General features: G+C 32.2%; 3 protein-coding genes across 4 annotated transcripts; 1 reads left to right on the top strand and 2 right to left on the bottom strand.

The window, feature by feature from the left end:
• Positions 1-3257: 3257 nt before the first annotated feature.
• LOC111420902 (integrin alpha-PS4-like) lies at positions 3258-24533 on the top strand. 2 transcript variants are annotated; one of them, XM_023053961.2, is made up of 20 exons: positions 3258-3275; positions 3335-3819; positions 4202-4308; positions 4379-4455; positions 8051-8168; positions 8225-8325; positions 8384-8567; positions 9714-10009; positions 10068-10179; positions 13087-13452; positions 13510-13634; positions 13694-13959; positions 15546-15753; positions 16724-16881; positions 16938-17007; positions 17067-17460; positions 17514-17595; positions 17651-17780; positions 17845-17895; positions 24212-24533. In XM_023053961.2, exons 2-20 carry the CDS (start codon positions 3638-3640, stop codon positions 24257-24259), a joined length of 3075 nt encoding a protein of 1024 aa, XP_022909729.2. In that variant the 5' UTR covers positions 3258-3275; positions 3335-3637; the 3' UTR covers positions 24260-24533. The 2 variants fall into 2 exon arrangements, with proteins under 2 accessions (XP_022909729.2, XP_022909728.2); XM_023053960.2 differs by lacking the exon at positions 24212-24533 and adding an exon at positions 22269-22529 and having other exon boundaries at positions 3259-3275.
• Positions 8683-9370, bottom strand: LOC111420904 (uncharacterized). Its single transcript, XM_023053963.2, has 2 exons — positions 9234-9370; positions 8683-9179 (listed from the first exon to the last, which is right to left on the bottom strand). Exons 1-2 carry the CDS (start codon positions 9279-9281, stop codon positions 8781-8783), a joined length of 447 nt encoding a protein of 148 aa, XP_022909731.2. The 5' UTR covers positions 9282-9370; the 3' UTR covers positions 8683-8780.
• LOC111420903 (uncharacterized) lies at positions 18700-20992 on the bottom strand. The gene is made up of 2 exons (XM_023053962.2): positions 20751-20992; positions 18700-20585 (listed from the first exon to the last, which is right to left on the bottom strand). The coding sequence occupies exons 1-2, from the start codon at positions 20833-20835 to the stop codon at positions 18754-18756; spliced, it is 1917 nt and encodes a 638-aa protein (XP_022909730.2). The 5' UTR covers positions 20836-20992; the 3' UTR covers positions 18700-18753.
• Positions 24534-25055: the final 522 nt, after the last annotated feature.

Below are 25055 nucleotides of genomic sequence, written 5' to 3'. Positions count from 1 at the left end.
TTTTTTTTCTCAGAAATTATTAAGTTTTGGAAGAACATCAGAGAGACAAAAAAGTTTTAAAATAGTTTTATCTATCTAACTGAAATTTTTCCAATGTGTTTATCATCTGCATAACAAAAATTTTAGCAAAAATGTAAAGGGGGTGGTTACGTTTAGTAGTTTAGAAGGGTAGGTTGAAAGTACAAATAGGGTCAAAACGTGCCCTATTATGAGTTAAATATATTCCCCAAATTTCATTTTCCTAGCGTTTCTGGTTTTTGAGAAAAAGAAATTAAACCAAAATTTTGCGCAATTTTTGGAGGGGTGTAGCTCCTTAGGGGAGCCGAAGTCACCCATGGTTCATATATTAAAGCACCCTTAAAATTCACTAAAGAATCACCCCGTGAAGTTTGTTGCAGTCATTCAGATACACCCTGTATATATCAGTTATAGATCCCAGAAGAATAGACCTTTGGATTTATTCAACCATTTGATAAGAAAGGTTATAGACTACTCCGAGGAATCATGTTGCTAAATGTAACAAGATATTATCAGGTGTTTTAAACAATAGACTAGTCGAATACACCGAGCATATTCTGTACGAGCTTTCGATCTGCTATTTGTCTTACACCAAATACAAACAGAAAAGTCCTACGAATACAATACATTATATGTAGACTTTAAACAAACCTTAGATAATGTTAGGAGGCAAGAAATATTAAATGACTTTCTTCAATTTATTTACACTAGCAAATGTGTCTACACTGTTCAATTTGGTGCTGAAACAGCCATTAGAAAACTGGATGTCCTTGGATGTATTGATATCAAAACATTGCAAATATGGGTCTATGCCATTGACATAGCAATTATGAGTAGAAGTGTGAGTGACACTAAAACGAAAACAGCAATGAACAACAATACAGGTCTGAAAGTCGGTGGTACGATTGAAAGAGTATAGCAATTCTGCTACCTAGGTTCACACATTACAAAGAATGGTTCATCCACGGTTACGAAAAACTGCTTAAATCCAGAATATTGAACCGGTTTTTTTCCATTAAAAAAAATCCTTACTAGTAAATATTTAAACCTACAACTACGTATAAGATTGCTTCGTTACCACATCTACTGTTGCTAGATAAAAAGATAAATGCTTCCGAAATGTTCTTGTAACGACGCATCTTAAAAATAGCATGGACAGACAGGATAAGCATCGTGGAAGTCCTAGAGCGTATAGGTAAAGATATTGAGCTGTTGAATATCGTCAAAGCAAGAATGTTGAACTATTTGGGGCACATAACGAAAAGTGGCCGATACCACCGTTCTAGATTGATTATAGAAGGCAAAATTCTTGGGTAAAAGATCTTCATGGATGGTTCATCAAAAGTCATAATCGCCAGTTGGGTCGCTAATCTTGGCCAGGAGACAACCCAAAGAGAAAAAGAACAAATCACTGAGGATTCGGCAGACAGGAGATTCGGATGGATATGTGGGTCAAATGAGCGATGGAGAATTGCAGATTGATGAGCAGAACGAGAAAGAGATGGATGATGCGGAGAAAGATTTGAGAAGAATGCAAGTTAGGAAGTGGAGTCGATTGTGTGGTGAGAGGCTACAATGGGAGAAGAGTGTTTTGTTCTATTTTCTTCACTAATAAACAGTTTTCTACGTGCTATACGCTCATTGTCAATTTGCCAGTTATGCCTAATGGTTTTGCACTAATTTTTGGATTTTTCATCACTTCCTGTAGAATTTGTCTTGAATCTCTGCTGTTTAGAGTTTTTGGATGCCCTGTTCGACCTTTCTTTTTAACACTATTAGCTTCCCTCTAGTTCGATTATGAAGTGAATTCTTTTATCTCATTTTTTAACATTAAAAGTTATTGGCGTAAACTTCTAGCGTCGCTTAGCTCTTTATTGTCGACTGCGATATGATTCATTTGTGATTTCTACGTAAGCATGTTTCCATAAATGGTTATCTTCAATTTGTTGTGTAATGATGCTGTCCAAATAGTCGATTGATTTCAATTTTTTCTATTTTATTTTTTTAATAAATTTTCAATCTTTTAATAATAACTTACTATCCGTGCTAAAAGTTAAGGCCCGTCAATGAAATGATGAGTTACATGAGAACAGTACCTGATTTTTGAGGGTTTTTCTCAAAAAGTATATGATGAAAAAATTTCAAATTTAAACAGGTGGTAGAATGATGTGTTCTTAATGGGGGGCATATTTTATTTTTTTGTTATTCCCTATAGTTCCGTGAAAAATCACGGTTTAGTAGGATGCGGTTATGCCGAAAACGACTGGGTTGATTTCGACACGGTTTTAATTGCGTTAATTGGATACCGTTATTAGTTTTTCAAAGTTATGTCTCTCTAATTTTTTTTAGAGTGATTTAAGCAAATTTTAAATTAAAAAGAAACAGTTATCGAAATAGATGGTGTTGCTGTGTGTTCCAGACTCGACGTCGCGCCTTTATTTATTTATGTATGTAAAATTAAGGCGCGACGTCCAGTCTGGAACGCACCATCGATTATTGGTGAGTGATTACAACAAATTTTACCGCAATTTTCGTTCCACTTAAATAACTATTCTTAGAATTTTTTCTAATTTGACCACACTACCTACACTTTTAATAATCTTATTACTTAATAATTACTTCTTAAATTATTAATTTCCTAATGATTTAAAGGATAACTAGAAAATAAAGTTAAATTCAGGTAGATTGCGTGTAAAAGACAATTAGAACCGAACGCGAAGGTTGGTAATTAATTTAAATAAACAAGGTGGGTTTGGTTATGCTAAATTTAGCTTAATATTCATTAAATACAACTTAATTTAACATTAAAAAATATACAACCTAACGTAGAACGTCTAATACATTTTTTAATACATTGGTTTTAGACAGATTTTTATTTCGATCACTCAAAATAAAAGTTAGGAAATATCGCAACGATTAGATACATAATAAATTCAAGATAAGATCTTTATCATACCTTAACTAAAGACTATATTGTATAAATTTGTTATAATTATAACGTTTATTTACATCAAAATTTATTAATTGTAATAACTCATTAAAGAAGAATATATTATAAAAAGGATCACGTATAAGGTACGTTCACCTTGACACAAACAACACCTTCCTTTTTCGAAATCCATAGATATACTTATACTATACACATACATAGTAGAAATATATGTGTTTTTTTTTATAAAATCCTTGATAATTTTATTTTTTCGTATTGATTTCGTGTTTTGTAGTTGTAAGACGAGAAGATAAAGTATACGGTTGAAGTAATTGTTATATTTTCTTCCACAACTTAAGATAAAGGTTAAACAAATTTATTTTTTAGAAAGTTTTAAAGATTCAAGATTTATATTCATCAATGACACACTCAGTCATCGTCTCTGATTCATCAAGTAAATCCAAGAAGACAACGTACGTCACGGTAAAGTCTGGTTTATAGGCGTTTCCGCGTCGGCCACAAACTACTGAAGTAAATATTTCAGAAAATTCGACGACATTCGAGGTGCGTTAAACGAACAGGAAACATGAACGTTATCTGAGTGCGTGAAAATTTTAATGAACGCGGTTATTAACATTTAAATTTTTTTTTGATTTAAATAAATAACATTTTAGACAATAACAAATTAAAATGGAGTTTCGGAAAATAATTTTTATAATCGTTTCGGTTTATTTAATTAGTTTGATTTGTGGAGTGTTTAGTTTTAATATTGATACAAAGTTTCCTATTGTTTATAAAAACCCCGGTGAGGACAACAATACATTTGGATATTCTGTTATTTTATATGAGGGTAACAACGAAACATCCCCATGGTAAGATAATTGTGTTTTAATTAATTTAAAATTTATGAGGTGTGTTTTAATAACTTATTAAGTTACTATTACTTTTTTGAGTAATCATATATGTTTAAAAAGTTAGTCATAAAATAAATCTTATTTAATTAATAATTTATATAATTTAGGTTTTAACTTGTAACAACTTTCTTATGCGTATTTTTTTAACTTTTATCAAACTTGCGTAGATACATATGTATCAGGTGATGATGTCATTTCCGAAAGTTCGGTTACTTTTTTCCTTTTACCTAAAAAACGTAGAAAAACCTCAATTTCCGCTATTTATTTATAATTCTTTGCTTATTATCTTGTTGAAAGTCGCAATTTAATACCATAATAATTCTGTTGAATTTAATTTTAGGATTCAAATAGGGGCTCCTAAATTTAAATATAATAAGAGTGTAGAAACGGGGCATGTATATAGATGTGGAATTAAACAATCATGTAATCTCCTAAACATGAAAATAGGTAAGATATTTAAAAAAAATTTTAATTACTGTATAAATTAAAAAACAATTTTTAATTAATTAATTTTCAGAGCTTAATGTAGAAACATCAGTGGGGTCATCACTAGGACATTCAATGGATATTAGTCCAGATGGATCAATATTTGCTGTAAGTTAACAATAATACCTTAATATTATAAAGCCCAGTCTTTTGAAGATCTCACAGAAATTAGTTTAATCCGCAATTCTTTTCGATTAATTTTATAGAAAAAAGTGTTAGATAAAACTTTCTGGAAAGGTCTTCATTGCAATATAGAAACTCCAACAATGTCTTTAAATTATTGAGTACGTCAACTTTGTAAGCTAAATACTGGACACCTGGAGTAAATATTTCGAAGATAAGTTTAAGGCAGAAAAAATAGGACCAAAGAGTGGGGAAGTACAATACAAGAAACTCTAGAAATGAAAGGGAACAAGTAATGACCATAGAAAATGGCGGCTTGAAGGAATGACATGAGCCTTGAGATGGTCAATTGATCCAAAGGATATTCCTGGGATGTAGAAGTCATATCTAGAGATTATACAGAGATATTGTACAACAAGGGAAGCACGAACGATTGTGATAACTATAGGACCATCTGCCTGTCATCATGTATGCAGAAGATATACTCAAGGATATCTCAAGCTGTAGAAGGAACAAAAACATATACAAGAGATTAGAAGAAGGAAAACCTATACCTGGTACATCTGGAATTTTTAGACCTTGGTCAAAATCACAAGAGCGTTGTGCAAAAGAACAATAGGAATAGTCAGAATGAAGTCTAAAAGTTTCATTATGGTAAAAAAAGTAAAATAGGGAGCTCTGCTCCTGTTTATTGTAGGTATGGAGCAAATCTGAACCTAAAACTGAAGAATGGAAGAAGTAAACCTTCAAAGTCTTGCGTATACAGATGACATAGTATTACTTGCGGACACGGTTAGGACGGTGCAGGTCGCAGTCAACAAATGGAATATCAATGTACAAAGTGCAAAAAAGTAAAATAATGAAAATTAGCAACCAAATCAGCAAAGAAGAAAAAGCCATAAACATCAGTAGCGAACAGAATAAACTACAGGTAGTAAATTACTACGAATACCTGGGGGTAGTGATGAGCTATAACGGGACAATAGATCAGAAAATAAAAAATAAAATGGTCAAAGCAATAAAAGTGTATTACCAGATTAACACAACATTGATAAATAAAAAAGAGCTTGATTGATATATTGGCACAAAAGCAAAGTAACAGCTGCATAAATGAATTACCTAAGGCGAATTATAGACAGGATCAGAAGGGATGGAGTCGTAGAACGAAGTGGAATAGAAAAGCGTACCAAAAATGGATCGAGAACTCAACTCCGCCGTAAGACAAAAGGAAAAAGGCAAAGAAGAAGCAGTAAACATGTACATCATTCTAATTATCAATCCCTATTATCCCAATTATAATGTAGTAGACCCGTTAATAAAAATAAGTGTAGCATTCCAGGGTTAAATAAAAAGTTTTTTATTTTGTCATGAAAATACTGCTTCCAGAAGACTAAATACAGCTACTACGACTACTATCTGTGCAAAAAGTCACTTTAGAGATCGATATCTTCGTAACCGCTCAATGGAAAAAATTGGGGTAAAATTTATTGTAATCAGTGAACATTTCTGCGTATCACATGTTAATTTGGAAATTTTCGGGTCCGCGGTTTTTCTTTTATCGCGAGTTTAGTGAAAAAAGTACCCGATTTTTGAGAGTTTGAAGAGCGATTTAATGGAATTACAAAATAAAGAGAAACAGAAATAAGCTATGCGGGGAGAGGAGAGTTCCGTCGAATCGGTACAGATGGTGTGTCCCAGACAGTACGTCGCGCCTTTATCTTACCTACATAAAGAAATAAGGGGCGACGTCCTGTCTGGAACGCACCATCTGTTCCGACATGACGGAACCCCCGTCATCCCGCAGAGCTTATTTCGGTTTCTCTTTAATTTGTAATTCCATTAAATCGCTTTTAAAAAAATAGGGTGCTCTAATTTTTTATTTGACATATTATTTGACTTATTTTGTCAAATCCGCGAGGAAATCCACCCAGCCGTTTTCGACATAACGGCGTCTTACTAAATCGCCATTTTTCGCGAAACTGTATGGAATATCGAAAAAATAAAATATACCACTCATTAAGATTACATCAGGCTACCACCTGTTCAAAATTAAAATTTTTTCGTACGATAGTTTTCCAGAAAAAAAATCGCAAAGTTAAGAAAGTGGCCGGGACCGTAAAAAAATCAGGTACTTTTTTCATTTAACTCGCGATAAAAAGAAAATCGTGGATCCGAAAATTATCAAATTAACATATGTGGCGTAGAAATGTTCAGTGATTACAACAAACTTTGTCGCAATTTTGTTTATAGAGCGGTTGCGAAGATATCGATTTCTAAACTGAGGTGCCTTGACTTTTTGCACGGATAGTACAGAGTGTTAAATAATTATCGTACCCGCCGTCATCATTGCAAATATGCAACCAACATCACAGTGCAAAACGCATCATACGCAAATCGCGTATTGCAATACCAGTACTGTGATATTAGTTGCATACTTGCAATGATGACGTTAGGTTCGATAATTAATTAACACTCTGTAGATGCTGCTTCCAGAAGACTAAATACTGTTTCCATAAGACTATATACTCCTGTAAGAAGATTAAATACTACTTCCTGCAAACTAAATACTGCTGCCACATAAGACTACTTACTAAGACTATATACTGCTGCCAAAAAACTAGATTCCGCTTCCATAAGAGTAAATGCTTAACAATTTAAAGATGTTGATGTCGCTTCGATAAAAATGATGGTTTGGTTAAGTCATTAGATATCCATTTAAATGCGTTACACCGTATAAGATAAGATAACATGATGAATTTTGTACGGAATTCTCAGCCAGTTTCCGGTAAAAGTTAAATATTATTTAAATGTGTTTACCATTAGTCGATTACATAAAGGTGTGTCTATTTATATTCGTATATCTGAGTTGAGTAACGGAAATATATTTAATGTAACTGCTTGCTTGTGTAATTTTTACACTAAATTGTTAGAAAGCAAATTCAAAATTTCCGTCGTCAAAGCTGAATATTGAAGAACAAATATTTTCCTAATAGAAATATAATGACAACATAATAACATATCGGTGTGAGCCCAGGATCATAATGAGCTCATATAAATAATTTACAAAAAATTCATGCCTATATACATAATACCACAGTACCACCTGTGGTTTCACGATTTTTTTTAAAGCAATCGAGGCAGAGTAGGCACCGATTGTAGAAAGTAATTAACTGCTTCCGAGCATTCTAACTTACAGATCTATCAGTAAGTATTAGGTGCCATAAAACCCGACGTACGTTAATTTATCCGTTTACTGGATTAATCTTGACTGTAGGATTTCTGACTTTGCACTAAGAAGTTTATAACTTCGTCTAAATGTAAAGCAATTTCTTTTTCAAGCAAACTCTATGCTTGTGTATTTTGTATAGTAGAGGTCTTAAGGTGTATCCAAACATAGCGCAGCAAGTGCGCGGCAGCAACACGTGATTCCAAGACCCTGTGGCAAGCTGCGCAATGTTTGGACACATCCTTAGATTAACTCATAATTCCAAACTACTTTATAATCGGCATTTAGATAGTATTTCTAATAATGCTTCTTTTGTAGCGTTAAGGTGTTGATTAATTACATATTTCTGTTTAGACATGTGGTCATAGATACATCGAGCGATCAACAGAAACTGCAGATTATTATTCAAAAGGTTTTTGCCATTGGGGAAACACGAACGAAAATACCACTCAACAAAAAATTCCTTTGAAGGGTAATAACAACCACATTTCAATGTATTATACAATTTATATAAAACGATGTTTTCAGACGAAAAAAACTTTTTTGAAAGAAAAAACCCGAAATCATTAATTTACGCTTATGGCAATGGACAAGCGGGATTTTCTTTACAATTCGCCAATATTCATAATGTAATTAATATAAACATATTAACTTAAAAGAAAATCGATTATATTAATTTTTTTTTAGAATACTGATTCTACTCATATAGTAGTTGGTGTACCAGGGGCTATGAATTGGGCTGGAACATTTTTGTTATGGCTAGAACAAGCTGGTGTGGGTGCTGCACGAAGACGTAGAAGATCTACGTCGTTTTCTAATAGCAAATATGAACCTTTTCGAACGAATCCTATAGGCGATTTAAGTTTATCAGGTATTTTTCAGAAAATTAGGTTATTTTCAAAAAATGTAAATATTTTCTTTTTTGTGTGCTAAGAAATGATTTAAACGAAATTAAACAGGAAATAGGCTCAAATTAATTTTCAGAATTTAGATGCTCATATCAATTTTTATTTTAAAAATAATAGAAAAATTATAAGGAAATATAAAAGCATAATCCATGATCCAAACATTTTCTCAATTACATTTAAATAGCCGCTCCAGCTTGATTAACTCTAGTAGCATTAATCCCAATCGGTTGCGAAACATTACCAGCAACAACCGGTGAAATTGGAACTTGAGGAGCAACATTACGACGGAATACTTTATGTTCGACTCCGACAGTTTTATTTGCAGCAGGATCTTCGGCACGAATTGAAGCTGAATTTGAAATAGAAGCAGCTGCAGGTACTGCGGTAGCCGTAAGATTGGTAGGTGGAATATCAGCAACTTGACGAACTAATCTTTTACGAGTTTCTTGCACTGGACTACCAGATGGGACAGATACATTTGCAGCCGGTTGATTGGTTACAGTTTGATTAATTGAGGATGGGGTTGCTGGTGCAGTTCCATTGGTAGTGATGTTTGATGGTGCATCACTCATGGTCTAAAAAGAAATTTTTTTAATCAGCTCATAATTTAAATTATATTTTATATTTACCATGTTGACGAATAACGAAGCGACGATGATAACAACGATGGTTTTCATTTTGAAGTTGTTTTGATGATTTTAAGATGATTTGCTTGGTAACTTGCTAGTTGTTCTAGTCAGAGAACGACTTGAACTGATTTTGTACGGCAAACGGGGCCCTTTTTATACCCGTTTTTGGCGAATTAGTCGCGATTTAGGAATTTGCGTGTGGAAAAGAACTGTTGAAGTTACTCATAAGTCTTAATCAGACGTCGTGATTTGAAAATTAATAATTTTTAGGAAATTAATAATACGTTTGGTATGAAATAATCGAAAAATTCTAGTCTTATCGGTAGCACGAAATCGAATTATGACGCGTTCGATTAAGAAATTCCTTAATTTAAGTAATTTCAAGGTGAAGTTTTGAATATTTTTTGTAATAAGACGTTTCTTAACTCATAAAAACGATTATTTTTCAATTTTTTACGTTTTTTGATGATTTTTTTGTAGGATATTCGGTAACTTCTGGATATTTTTATGAGAAAGACCGTTTAGATTACGCTTTTGGGGCTCCAAGAGTAGGCATGATAGGGTCAGTTAACCTTATTAATTACATTAACAATGAGAACATCATATTCGAAAAATATCATTCATTCGATGGGGTGCAATACGGAGAGTATTATGGTGGTGCTTTAGCTGCGGCCGATTTAAACGGAGATGGTTATTCCGAACTTATTGTCGGTGCACCTACATTCAAAGCCAATAAATACAATGAAGGAAAAATTTATATTTATAAAGGGGGAAAGGTTGTTTTAATAATATATGTTTTATATGTTTTAGTATTATAATTTGTTTTTTATTTAGACACTTTCTAGTGGAAGTGAAAATAGGATTTTTATAGAAGGAAAGGATGTTGGAGCTCAATTTGGGGATTCAATAGCTTCACTTGGAGACATAGATTTTGATGGATTCAACGGTAATTCTTTTTGATTTTTATAACGCTGTTTATCGCAGATTTAAAACAACTTCAATCTAAATGTTTTAAGTTCTCAACTTAATATTTTCAAATAATTGAATGTTTCATCATTAAAAAAATCTGTTAGTTAATGAAGCAAAATCGGTATTCGAACACCCAAATTTAACTACAAATTTCAAATATTTTTGATGTTTTATTTAGAAGAGTAGAGAGTAATGTTTAATAAGAGATTAAAAAATGTAATGTTTAATAAAAAAAAATTATTATTAAATTTTATAGCGAACTTTGAAAATTATCAAAACTTCAAATATTGTTTTCTCAAAAACTAAAAGCTATTTTTCAAAACGGGTTCGTTCATTGGAAAGAGGACACTTTTACTACCACTTTGGGAAATTTTCATACTCATTTTCCAAGAACTGGATTTTATACGAATTTTTAAAACTTAATTGGCGAAAATTGCAAGATTCGAAAAAATTGTCGATTATTTCAAAAATTTGTTTCTCAAGAACTAAAAGTGATTTTTCAAAATGGCGTTTTGCATTAAAAAGAGGACACTTTAATTAATAATTGGTGATGTTTTCACAAGAATCCTTCAAGAAATAAATTTTATAGCGAATTTTGAATGTTATCCATGAAAACTGCAACATCGAAAATTTTATCAAAACTTCAAATATTGCTTTCTCAAAAACTAAAAGGTATTTTTCAAAACGGGTTCGTTCATTGGAAAGAGGGCACTTTTACTACCACTTTGGGAAATTTTCATAGTCATATTCCAAGAACTGGATATTATACGAATTTTTAAAACTTAATTGGCGAAAATTGCAAGATTCGAAAAAATTGTCGATTATTTCAAAAATTTATTTCTCGAGAACTGAGAGTGATTTTTCAAAACGGCTTGTTGCATTAAAAAGAGGATACTTTAATTAATAATTGATGATATTTCCACAAGGATCCTTCAAGAAATTAATTTTATAGCGAATTTTGAAAATTATCGATGAAAATTGCAACATCGAAAATTTTATCAAAACTTCAAATATTGTTTTCTCAAAAACTAAAAGTTATTTTTCAGAACGTGTGGGTTTATTGGAAAGAGGACACTTTTATTAACACTTTGGGAAATTTTCATATTCATATTCCAAGAAATCGATTTTACACGAATTTTTAAAATTTAATTGGCGAAAATTGCAAAATTCGAAAAAATTATCGATTATTTCAAAAATTTATTTCTCAAGAACTGAGAGTGATTTTTCAAAACGGCTTTTTGCATTAAAAAGAGGATACTTTAATTAATAATTGATGATATTTCCACAAGGATCCTTCAAGAAATTAATTTTATAGCGAATTTTGAAAATTATCGATGAAAATTGCAACATCGAAAATTTTATCAAAACTTCAAATATTGTTTTCTCAAAAACTAAAAGTTATTTTTCAGAACGTGTGGGTTTATTGGAAAGAGGACACTTTTATTAACACTTTGGGAAATTTTCATATTCATATTCCAAGAAATCGATTTTATACGAATTATTAAAATTTAATTGGCGGAAATTGCAAAATTCGAAAAAATTGTCGATCATTTCAAAAATTTATTTCTCAAAAACTAAAAGCGATTTTTCAAAACGGCTTGTTGCATTAAAAAGAGGATACTTTAGTTAATATAATTGGTGATATTTTCAAAAGGATCCTTCAAGAAATGAATTTTATAGCGAATTTTGAAAATTATCGATGAAAATTGCAATATCGAAAATTTTATCAAAACTTCAAATATTGTTTTCTCAAAAACTAAAAGTTACTTTTCAAAACGGGTTAGTTCATTGGAAAGTGGACATTTTTATTAACACTTTGGTACATTTTCATACTCATATTCCATAGAACCGATTGTATACGAATTATTAAAATTTAATCGGCCGAAATTGCAAAATTCGAAAAAATTGTCGATCATTTCAAAAATTTATTTCTCAAAAACTAAAAGCGATTTTTCAAAACGGCTTGTTGCATTAAAAAGAGGATACTTTAATTAATAATTGGTAATATTTCTACAAGGATCCTTCAAGAAATGAATTTTATAGCGAAATTTGAAAATTATCGATGAAAATTGCAACATCGAAAATTTCATCAAAACTTCAAATATTGTTTTCTCAAAAATTAAAAGTTACTTTTCAAAACGGGTTAGTTCATTGGAAAAAGGACACTTTTATTAACACCTTGGTACATTTTCATACTCATATTCCAAGAACTGGATTTTATACGAATTTTTAAAACTTAATCGGCGAAAATTGCAAAATTCGAAAAAATTGTCAATCATTTCAAAAATTTATTTCTCAAGAACTAAAAGCGATTTTTCAAAACGGCTTTTTGCATTAAAAGGAGGATACTTTAATTCATAATCGAAAGTGATAACAGCGACAGTTCTGTTATTAATGAAAGTGATGATGAATTACAAGCGAAGAGAAGAAAACTAGACGAAACTCCAACAAGAGATTTTTTTATTTATATAGCGTATTGGGATTGTTACAATGAGGTTGCTAATGATAAATAAAGTTGTATTCAATGAAAAAAGTCTATTGGGGTTGAATTTGATTATTATCTGCACTGTCCAACACCTAAAAGAGATACTAATCCCTGTGAATGGTGGAGTACTAAGTAATAGGTTTTTAATATCCGGCTTTGGCCCGGTCGGATTTTAAAAAATTGCTGGATAGGCCGGATAGTTGCCGGATATCCGTTCCACCACTAATGTACAATTCAATTTGCATCTATACATGTAATATCAATACATTTCATCTACAAAGTCATCTACACATATAATTTTAAGAAATTATACAAAGTTAGTAATGTTAGCAGCAAATAGTATAAGTGTAATAAAAATTTATGCACTTTCTTTTAATATTTTTTTATAAATATTTATAGATATTGCTGTAGCTGCAACATATGCAGACAATGGAATAGGAAGTGTGTATATTTATAGAGGTAGTAAAGAAGGTCTCGTTGTAAGCAACCCGCAAATAATAAAAGGAAAAGATATTGGCTTGAATGTGCTTGGATTTGGACGAAGTATTGCTCGACCGCGTGATATCGATGGAAATGGATATAATGATTTAGCAATTGGAGCTTATAAATCGGAACAAGCGTTTATATTCAGAGCAAAACCAGTGATTACGTTAAAACTTCCACAAGTGGTGAAATCCGTTACAATTGACTATGGAATGACAGCGTTTAATTTAACTTTTTCTGTAGAGTATGAAACGAAAAGACCATTAGAAGACCCTAAATTGAGTAAATTGAAGGTTTTTAGTTATTTTTTTTGTTTAATTATTGTTTGTTTTATGGCAGCTTTAATACCGACTTTAGTCATTGATCCAACTTACGGAAGGGCTATTGTAGAAGCTCCGGAAAAAATTCAATTGTTAGGTCCTGGTATGCCAATAACTCAAACATATAATATAAAAATAGTAAAAGTAAGCTTCATAATGTTAACAATGTTGTATCAATATATCTAATTTTTTTTTAAATTTAGGATGATCCTCAAAATATTGACAAAGAAATGGATTACACGTTAAGTTATAAATTAGAAGAACGCACCATTAACCCTGAAATGATAGTGATTGAAAAAGAAGGAATCAGCGGAAACGATGCTTTTTGCAGATCCTGTCCCGTTTTTGATCCGAAAAGTAAACAAGACGTTACAGGATCAGTTAGTTTTAATTTGGGATGTGGTACTGATAACAAATGTTATCCTATTCTTCATGTGAATTCACTGTTTGAAGAAATCAGCAAGAATGGGTAAATATTTTTTTTGTCTACTTCTTTTTTTCGATCTGAATAGTTCGTTGCTTGTGCAACCAAACCACTCTCGAAGGTTCTTCAACCATAAGTTACGTCTTCTTCCTATGGATCTCTTTCCCAGAATTTTTCCCTGCATAATGATTTGCAAAAATTGGTACTTTTGCATGGCATGATCTCGACAACAAAAAAGCTTCTTTATTCCATTAAACGTGCTTTTAGTCTGTTCAATTCTAATGCGCACCTCTTGAGAGCTGTCGTGGTTATCATTAATAATTGTGCCTAGGTATTTGAATTCTTTTACTCTTATTATTATTTTCTCGGTATTTTTGTAATAACCTACTTTGTTTGCTACTATTACAGTAACTATTCTATTAACAAGCTTTTGCAGATCTTCGTGCGTTCTGGGTAATATAACTTATATAGGAGGCTTATCTCCTGAGTATAGGTTAAAGCTGATTGGTGAAAGTACATGCTTGTCGAAGCCCTCTTTGAATTTCTATTTCATCAGATGTTAAATCTTCTACACGTTTTTCTGCCTTTTGTCCATAATAAAGGTTAGAGATTATTTTTATGTTTTTGAGATCAATTCTCTTCTTTAACAAAGTTTCTGTGAGTAGGTGGTGTTTATCCTTACCACCTAAGGATATCAAAAGCCTTCTTGTAGTCTACAAAACACACATGTAAGTCTTGATTTATATCTAAGCATCTCTGTGACAGAACGTTGAGTGCAAACAATACCTCCCTCGTTCGTAAACCTTTTCGCAATCGAAATTGTGTATTGCCAATGTCTGCATCCAATTTTCTAAATATTCTGTTATGGATCACCTTCAGTAGGATTTTTAACGTGTAGCTCATGAGGCTTATTGTAGTTATTGACAGTAACCAGTCATTTTTTATTATTCCCGAGTTATATACATCATTAATCAGTTATACCAATATGTGGATCTGGTCCTCCTCTATCAGCTTAAGAATTTCCACTGGTAGATTGTCTCTAGACTGGTCCTTTCTGTATTTTCAAGGTTTTTAAGATTGATTCGCTATCTCTCGTCTTTAAAAAGTTGCTCAACATAGTTCTTCCATGTTTCTATTTTCTGTTCTATTTCCTTGAATAGATTTACTATTCGTGCCAAAAATCAAGGTTCCTCAGTTCAGAGAAATCTAAAAATTCTCTAATAATAATTCCTATGGTCTTACATATACAGGTGTTTCTGCAAGTCGTGGCATAATTTTAATCACAAATACTGGAGGAACCCGTAAATGGCTAAGATTTGGACCTTTTTAGCCATTTATGGGTTTAGACTAGAAAATTATGAACCTCAACCCTCAAAGATCAGATAGTTTTTTCATTTAACTCGTGATAAATAGAAAACGACGGAGCTGAAATTTTTCAAATTAACACATGTTACGTAGAAATGTTCAGTGATTACAACAAACTTTACCGCGATTTCTTTCATCGAATCCTTGCGAAGATATAAATTGAAGGGCCTTCACTTTTACTAACGATCATAGTTAAATATAACTAAACTTATGTTAAACTATTTGTTTTCTTTTTCGTTACTTAATTTTTTTTTTGCTTTAAATAGTGATAACATATTTACAATAGGATCTAAATCATACATAAAATTGGTAACTGAAGTTTCAAACACAGGAGATAAAGCCTACCAAACCAAACTATCTGTTAAATTACCGAGTAAACCAAAAGTTACGTTACGAAAATTACCTGCGACTTGTAAATTGGTTGATACTGAGGTTACTTGTACAATTGCAAATCCATTGGAAGGCGATAAAAAGGTACATTATCTTTAATAATAAGCGCTTTATTGTGTACCATGTTTACCATATTTTCTCCTTTAATGACATACACCCTCTATCCTCCTCCTCCATCTCCACACCCTCGGCTTCTCGCCCCAATCACCTCCCTCATCCATCTCTTGCCCTCTCCCCTCTTCCAAAAGCTCGCTACACCCTCTCAGTATGTGTTTCAGCGTCTCCCAATAGTTTCCATATAGCTTACACCACCTCCACATCATCCCAATACCTGCTTCCACTCTTCCCTTCCTCGTCCCCTTCCATCAACAAATACTTTAGCAGTTCTTCTGTCACTATCTTCCTTCCCGTAGCTGTGACCTTCTCTCCTGCCTCTGTATGTCCCTCTCCCTATCCCTTAATTCTTTCCACTATATCTCAGTTATTGTACATCCCACTATATATTCCTATAATATCTTTCCTTCTCCTTGATTTTCTCCAGCACTCTCCCAAGATCCTGCAATGCGGCCTTCACTCTATCCTTTCCTCGTATTTCGCTGCCCCGTCACCCTGTTCGCTCTTTTTGCCATAGCCCTCACGTGCGACACGACCTTATTACCCTCCAAGAACCCATATCTCAGTTTCTCTCTATTTTACTCCCCTTTTTATACAGTAGGCATATCGTTTATTACATTCCATATCTTCTTCTTCACTGTTTCCGTCGCCTCCACCCATGCCTCATTCTGGATCATCCTCTCTTGGCGCACTTCCCCTCTTCAGTCACCTCAACACTCCTTCCACTTCATTCATTGTTATCTCCTCTTCCCCTTGCACTCTCTCTCCTATTTTTCTCTCTTCCACCCCTCCCAACAATCCCATGAAGAAGGTTCTCCATTCCGTCATTTGTATATCTCTGCTGACTTCGTCTCTTCCATTCCTCATCCTCTTTAAGTATCTCCATACATCATTTTTACATTATCTTTATTTAATGGAATGGATGTTTTTTTTATTTTAGACGGTAGAATTAGAATTGGATATGAGCCATATTAATGAAGGTACAACTGAAAATCTTTTGTTCAACGTTTCCGTTTCAACTATTGGTGTAAATAACGGAATAAAATTTAAGGAAGTGCAACTTTTAGCAATGAAAAGTGCCAAAATAGAGATTTCAGGGTAAAATTGATTTTTTTATTAATTAATTAATTTGTGTTTACAACTTAAATTTTTAGGAGATCCAAAGAAGAATATTATACATTCGATAACACATCTTCAACCGTAGAATTTACTCAAGTTTTACAGGTAATTTCTTTTTTTTTTTTCTAATACATTTCTCGTTAATGTTCTTAGTTTTAAATCAGATACAAAAAGAAGGACCAAGTGCGTTAGAAAACGTATTAATAGATGTTGAAGTACCGGTTAGTTATGGAACAGATTATTTTATTGAAATGTATCAACCAACTTTAAAAGAACATCCTATTACGTGTGACAACACGGTAGCTTTTATCGAAAAAAAATCATTAAGTAACGCTGATAGTTCCACAACTAGAAGTAAAAGAAGACGAAGAAATACCGTCGAAGATGTCACGCAAAAATTTAAACATTTCACCGAATTTTATATTAATTGTTCCGATGATGGACAAGTAGAAAAAGGATTAAAATGCGAAAAACTTCAATGTAGTACCGGACGTGTAAATAGAGATGTAATTGAAATACTATTTAAGTATAGATTACACATTGGGTCGATTTCACGAGGTAATTGGTATTCATTTAAAATTTTTATATTTATTAATCTCTTTTATTTTTAGATATTCTAGGGGAAAGCGACGTAATTATTTATAGCACTAATTTTGGTGCAAAAATTGATGATAAAGCTTTAGAATCAACACAGTAAATTTTGCAATAATACATACTTTATCAATACTAAATCATTATTTATTTTCAGTCTTCATAAGAGCTTATCAAGTGTTTTGGTTGGTCCAAATGTTGAGAAAATGGTTCCAATTTGGATCATTATAGTCGCAGTACTATGTGGTGTTTTAGTTTTAGCTATAATCGCCGCTGTGCTTTACAAGGTAAATACACGATTTAATTTTAATTTTAAAAATTCTAAATTTTTCTTTTTAATTTAAATTTTAGTTTGGATTCTTTAAAAGAAAAAATAAGGAGAAACTAAAGGAGATGGCTGATGTATGTACTTAATATTTTTATTTTGCTTGCTATTTAAGCTTCTCGCTTTGTAAAAGAACTTTTTGTTGTAGTTATTTGTTACCTGAAACATTGTATTTTTGTGATATGCACTAAATTATAATTATTACACGTTTTCTTGTTTTATGCATGTTTTTGTGATTGTTTTCCTTTGTTTTGTACATTTACCCAGAATATTTATTTGAAATAAATTATCTTTTATTTTTATATTTATTTTTGTAGTTTTCGCTTTTGGCATGTTGGTATGAAAATTTGCATGAAATTACAACATTTTGTACATACACTATTAATGAATTGTGTTTTTTATATGTTTACGAAAATTTACCTTTAAAAGAGAGAAAACTTAAATTATTAAGGTGTGTCTAAACATAGCGCTGCAAGTGTGCGGCAGAATTGTATCGTGCAATTTTGCCGCGCGCAAAATTTTGAAATTAGAATATCTTAGAAACCTGAAAATACTTTCTAGGATTTTCTCTTGGCCACTTTGGCCATTAAATTTTTATCGCAAGTCTCTACAATGAGTAGTTTCCGAGATAGAGTACTTTGTACTTATTTGGCCACCCTGTACATATCCCTCTTCCATATTTTTCCACTTTATTCTACTCTCCGTGTTCCACCTTATTTCTAATAATCGCACCAGTGATAAACTAATAATCAATTTTTTTCGCGAATTTCGTCTCTGCATCGGGAAAATTGCAATAAATTAAATCCCAGCCGCAGAAGAATCACCAAGAGTTAACAACAGAAAACGGTAACAAATTGCCAATGAAGTTATAAACATTAATCTATTAAATTTATCTTTATTTTTTTGAGTTTTTACACTAAAACATTGCATACTATTTACATAATACAATCTAAATAACCTTTTTCAAAAACATCGACTATAACATCACGAACTCTTCGTTGATATTTATTGGCGTTAACACTTTTAGTAGCCCATTTGTTGCTAACATCTTCGGATTTTACATCTTTCGATCTCCATTCGGCCATTTCCTCAGTTTCTCTTGTACAAATAAACAAAACGAAAATGGACATGTACATTCCAACAACAGAAAATTCTTTCAATTCCTTTTGAAGCACGTCGAAAGGTAAAAGAACTTCTGGATCGCTACCTAATGCGTTCAAATGATCGCATAATGTGTAATAATAAAGTCGAATCATATCGTCGTAATGATGATCACGGAATTCTTTATCGGTGCACGTGAAAAGGAAGTATGATAAATCTAATGCTGGGGAACCATATCGGGCTACTTGCCAATCTAATAAACATACTTTGGTTGGAATTGTTGGATTATTAGGATCTTCATATTTCCATAAAATGTTATTAGTCCAACTATCTCCGTGTCCAATAACTGAATAATGATTTACTTTATTAATGGTAGTTTTAACGATTTCTACAAATTTTTCTGCAAATTTTTTAAACTTAATAATCGCTCTTGCGTCTTTAACAGGATCTAAAGACTCTAAAGCACTCATTATCATAGGTCCTTGAGTTTTATAAGCCATTTCTTCGTGTAAAGTTTCTTTAATTATATCTTCAACGTTACCAGTTAACGTTTTAAAAACATCCGGTTTTTGATCCCTTAAAGCATACGAGATAGCGTGAAACTTCGCGTATGTTTTCATTACCAATTTGATATAATTCAATCCGAGAGGTTCTTGACGATTCGTCATTGAATAACCAATTGATTTCATATCCTCCATAACAATACTTTCTATCATCGGTTCTAAAGTAGTAAAAATTAATTGAGGGTATTCTTGAAACGGTTTTAAAATCTTTTTTTCCAATTGGAAATTTTTAAATATAGGAAAAACATGTTCGTAAACGTAAGCTTCTCTTGTATATAAAAGAGATACTTTTAAAAGCGTTCGGTAAAGTTCGTTATTTGGGGCGGTTTTTATAACCCAATTCATAACATTTTCTTCGTTGGTTTCATTTTTTTTACCTTTAATAGTTAGTTTTCCTATATAACCCATAAAATTATCCCCCAAATCAGTTCCACGGGTTACATCAACGGTTACATCTTGGAACCCTAAGCTTATAGCGTGTTGTTTTATTAATTTTATAAGGGCATTATCGAGGTTGAAAATATTTTCGGGTATTTGTACAACTTGGGGAGATGTTTGTGTTTCATGTATTTGTGCGTTATTTACAAGGTCAGAATCAGGTAAAATTTGTTCTTCAATTTGTATCTCTTTTTCTTCATCACCAATTACTGAAGTTGCTTGTAAAGAAGACGATTGAACTTGGGGTGATGTTGGTGGTTCCTGCATTTCTGAGTTAGTTACAAATCCTTTATCAGCATCAATTTTGTTATCATCAGATATTGAATCAGGCGAAATTTGTTCTTGAATTTGTATTTCTTTTTCTGCATCAACTACTGAAGTTGCTTGTAATGAAGACGTTTCGTTAGATTCAGAATTCTTTGGATCTACATCTACAAGTAGTGTTGGTTGTGCTATAAGCTGTTCAGAATCGTCAATAAGAGCTGTTTGAGGAACAGATATTTCTTGATTTTCAGGGGTTATTATGGATTTTTCAGTACCATCGATATTATTCTCAATTATTAGAGCGCTCTCATTTTCTCCTACATCATTTTCAGTATTATTGAAATTATTATTAACTTCGTTATTATTATCGGTGGGTGATAAACTTGATTCTTCTGGAGTTTCTGTTTAAATTGAAATAAAATTATAATTACAATTTTGTTGAATAAAAAACGTAATCAATTATATAATAAATTACCCGGATATGTAATTATTTACAACATAAATAGCATTTGAGATAAGTTTGATTGATAATCGATATTTTTTGTATCACGTGCAAATTAACTTACCAATTTGTTGATTTTTCTCAACATTAATTTTCTCGTTCGCCTCGTCTACTTTAATCTTGTCATCTGACTTTATACCATTTTCCATTTTTAATCCTTTTTAAAGTAAAATTACAGCAAATTTACGAAACGTGTTGCTATAAGCCCAGAATAATTACTTTCTGGTATTTTTTCCCCGTTACATAAAATAAATATCGTTTAAATATTTTTATCCGTATCTTATCTGATTTTTTCCCCCACGTATTTATTATCGATTAAATTAATAAGAATTTTTTTATTATTACTTTTCATAATGTTATTAATTAATTCCTTCTGTTACCTATCGCAACATGTTTAATTATTACATGATTAATCAACAATATGTGAGATGAGCTCTCACTATAATCCATTGCGTGAATGATTGATGATAATTTGATGTTTTGTAATCTCTAATTGGGACTGACCTTCGGTAATACTGCTATCACCTAAAAGAACTGAACTATGAATTCTTTCTACTTAAATTTATCCTTAACTCAAGATATCTAGTATTTTGATAGCAATGCAAATCGCAAAACTAAAATTAATTGCATCTGAGAGCAAAAGTGTTACACAGCAATGTGTTAAGAGTAAAATTTGCTACAACTTTTGTTCTAAACGTTTTTAGTTAGGATTTTCCGAATACCGATTTTTCCTTTAGCAACTTGTGAAACTACAAATTCTTCTAATTTTCATATTTTCTCTACATTCATGCATCTGAAAGCAAAAGTGTTACATTAAACAGTTCCCATGCGATTGTTATAAACATTTCGAAAACATTTTATTAGGAAAATGATATCATGGAAGATACGGGACACCTGTTTGTCACGACTGTATACACGTAAATATGAAACGAATCTATCATACTGGAATCTGTTCGTTCAAAGATACACACATGAAGGCATATTATAGACTCAGATATAATTTAATCATTTCTTAATACTTTGTAATTTCCATAAAAATATAATAAGATAAATCACACCTGGTGAACCATATCGCTCTACCACCTGCTAATCGAATAAAAAAACATTTTTGGTGTACATTTCTTGGTATTACATTCTCATAACACATGATTTACTCGAAACTCAGTATGACTAATAACAAATTACTATTTTTTAAAGGTCTTGATAAAGTTGTTTTAATCTCTAATTTGATCTAAAACATGAAGTGCTACTAATTAAATAAATTGATATTATAAACTGGTTTTGTATTATTATTATGTTGTATGTATGTACAGGGGTGCGTAATTTTTACGCGCACTTAGGCCCCAGTGGGCCTCTATTATTATGTTTTTGTCGCTCCAACACTGGAACTGAGATGCAAATGAAGTTATCAGTAATGTGTTTCTTCAACTTTCTTGTTTAGAAAATTCTTTATGGCATCTTCTATGCCCATTTTGCACAATTTTTGCAAAATCGCTAATCTTCATTGTTAGAATAATTAGTTTTCTCAACAGTCTGTTTAATGATAATCCTTGCTTTTAATCCATTATTGGTATTGTTTCAGAACGCAGCCAATGATGCTACAACACGTTTGGCGGCTACCGATGAAGAATAATTTTATGATTCTTGTTGAGTTGGGAAGAAGATTGTGCCATTTTTTTTAAAAAGACTTTTTTGTTCATAAAAACTTGAACGTACTGAATCAAATAACCAAATACACTTTTTTATTTCAACGATACCAGTATTTATACTTATTTGTACTTATAAATATTATACTTTATTATTAATGTAACTTTTTAATAATAAAATCTTAATAAAAATGGAATTAATCACTGGGTTAGAAATGAAAATCCTGAAAAAAATATTAGTTCAAATGTATATAATCAGCTTTCTTGTTTGAAGAAGTCTTTATGGGCAGCTTCTACATTCTTACCATGTCTAATAGGCACAAGCCCTTATTGGTCTGAATTATAACTGTCACAAACTAGCTCTCGAGAAGTTCTCGTTTCCCGTAGTGGGTTTCCTAGCTAGGTCCACGGAGCGGCTCGCGTACCCAACTGTCCACGCACTACCGTTTTCTTGATAGCTAGCAATGACTGAGTTAGGGTTTGGCACACTGCATTCGTTCACTTGAAAGCGAACGGCAGTAATTTGAAATTAAGAATAAAAATAGATTGAAAGAAAACGAAATTTCACTGCTAAAGAATAAGTTTGCTTTATTTTTGAACAAGAACGTATTATATTATATATATAAAAAAAAACAACTGACAAAGATTTTAAAAAGTAAAAATTACATGACATAAGCTATTCAACAACATCATTACGGAATTTGCCGAGGTGGTTAGCAGGTTCAATGAGAAATCGGAAGTTTAAGATTTTAATAACGCTTACCCGTTTGTTAAAGTAAAATATTCATCGAAGAAAGAGAATCCAATTCAACGAATTTTATAACTAAATTGCTATAAGTTCAAATCGCACGACTCGAATTTAAAAACACAACAAAAACTTTAATTTCCCGGTTTCGCCCGATGCTTTTCTGTTCCAATCCCGTAACCGACTCCCCGATTTTTTCTTCATTTCTTCCCTGCTCCATCTACTCTAACTGCCACCTCGGCACATTCCTGCCAGAACCGCCTACGTAGTATTTAGTCTGGACCCTCGGTTCTCAAGACGCAACTTCGTAATTAAATTACAAAGTTCTGCCTGTATTGCGTTTTATTATTTTTTTTAATCGCTTTCGAATCCCAAAATGCGGTTTGTTACATAACGGTAGTTGTACATTTTGTGAATGGTTTTTGGCGGATAGCTTTACAATTACTAATTTTTGCTATAAACGTTTTTATTACCAATGAAGCTAATTTTACTAAAAATAGAATAATCACTTTTCCCAACAGCTATGTTTAATGCAATGAAGATACTGTGTAAGCCAGATATCAACAGTGTTTCTTTAAAAACATCTGGTTAACTTGGAAATGTTGCGGAACCATTGACAGGTACTGAAAACCTCGAGTTCTTGGAAAATCTTTTAGCTAATGTTATTTTATCTCTATGTTTGATACATAGTCTCTAATTTACTCATGATGTTGCAGAACGTTTTCTTTTCAAATCACCATACATTGTTTATAGATCGCTTTTCTTTATTTGTGATAATGGTAATCATAAAATTTGTTGTAAATTTCCTACACTTGCCTTTTGTGGTATTCGCAAAGACAGATAAAAAAGTTTTAGCCCAATCTTATCTAACCGCCATCTTCCCATGATTAAATTAATTTTTGATGATACTTGCAAGTACAAATGGATGGAAACGCCTAATTCTGAAAATCTTGCAGTAAAACTCTGTATTCTTATAATTGCTGCTACTTTTATGATCCAAATAAAAACTGTACATTGCTTTTCATTGCTGCAACATGTTCTTTAAGTTATTCTTCTTGAATAATTTGTGAATACTAAATTAATTACAATCACGAAATCAATGAGAATTATTTTAATCCATTATTTTTTTTTCAGCTTGGAGCCACTGAAGCTACACATTTGTCGGCAACCGACGAAGAATAATATTATTGATATGACAAGGCTTGTTGATTTGGAGAGAAGATTGTGCCATTTTTTTAAGAAAGACTTTTTTATTAATTAAAACTTGAACAAACTGAATCAAATAACCAATTATCTTTTTTTTTAATTCAATGATATCTTATTTGTACTTATTATACTTTAATATTAGTGTAACGATAATATCTTAATAAAAGTGGAGTCAATCAAAAAATTACGCATATGTAAAATATAGTGGCGGAATGAACTGAAAAATAAATAAATTGCCTTGCTCGGTGAAGTCATTCAGATCCTTTGGGGAGATAAACTGCGACCCAAACATCGTCGGCTAGGCCCAACAAGTTGAGGTGTGTCTTTAATCGTCAGTGCCCAGTAAAGACACCCATTACAACTTTAATGCTGCTACGAAAAAGTCCTAAAATATTCCAAGAATGGCGATGTTAATAAACAACTTGGTGTATCTCATTCCAGGAGAACTGGTCCACAGTAGCCGAAGTCTCTCCTCAGCCCACAGTTCAATCCTATGTTTGGCCATCGCAAATGATATACTAACTGCTGGCTTTGGCTCTACAAACGCTTTAGCGTTCCCTCTTGTGCTAGCTCATCTGCCACTGCATTTGCTGGAGAGCGGTTTGACTGTCTGAGAAAAATCGTACTGTCATGTTCTTCACCAAGAAGGATTTTAGCACCCATATTAATAGCAAATACTTCCGCCTAAAATACAGTACAGTATGCATCTAGGCTGTAAGCTTGCTTAATCCAAAGTGTCTGGCAGTATACTCCTGCCCCAACCTCGTCCGGC

The sequence above is a fragment of the Onthophagus taurus genome, chromosome 7 (assembly GCF_036711975.1).
Source record: "Onthophagus taurus isolate NC chromosome 7, IU_Otau_3.0, whole genome shotgun sequence".
NCBI lineage: Eukaryota > Metazoa > Arthropoda > Insecta > Coleoptera > Scarabaeidae > Onthophagus > Onthophagus taurus.
Note: the sequence above shows the minus strand (reverse complement) of the source record. Positions and strands in the feature narration are given on the sequence as shown.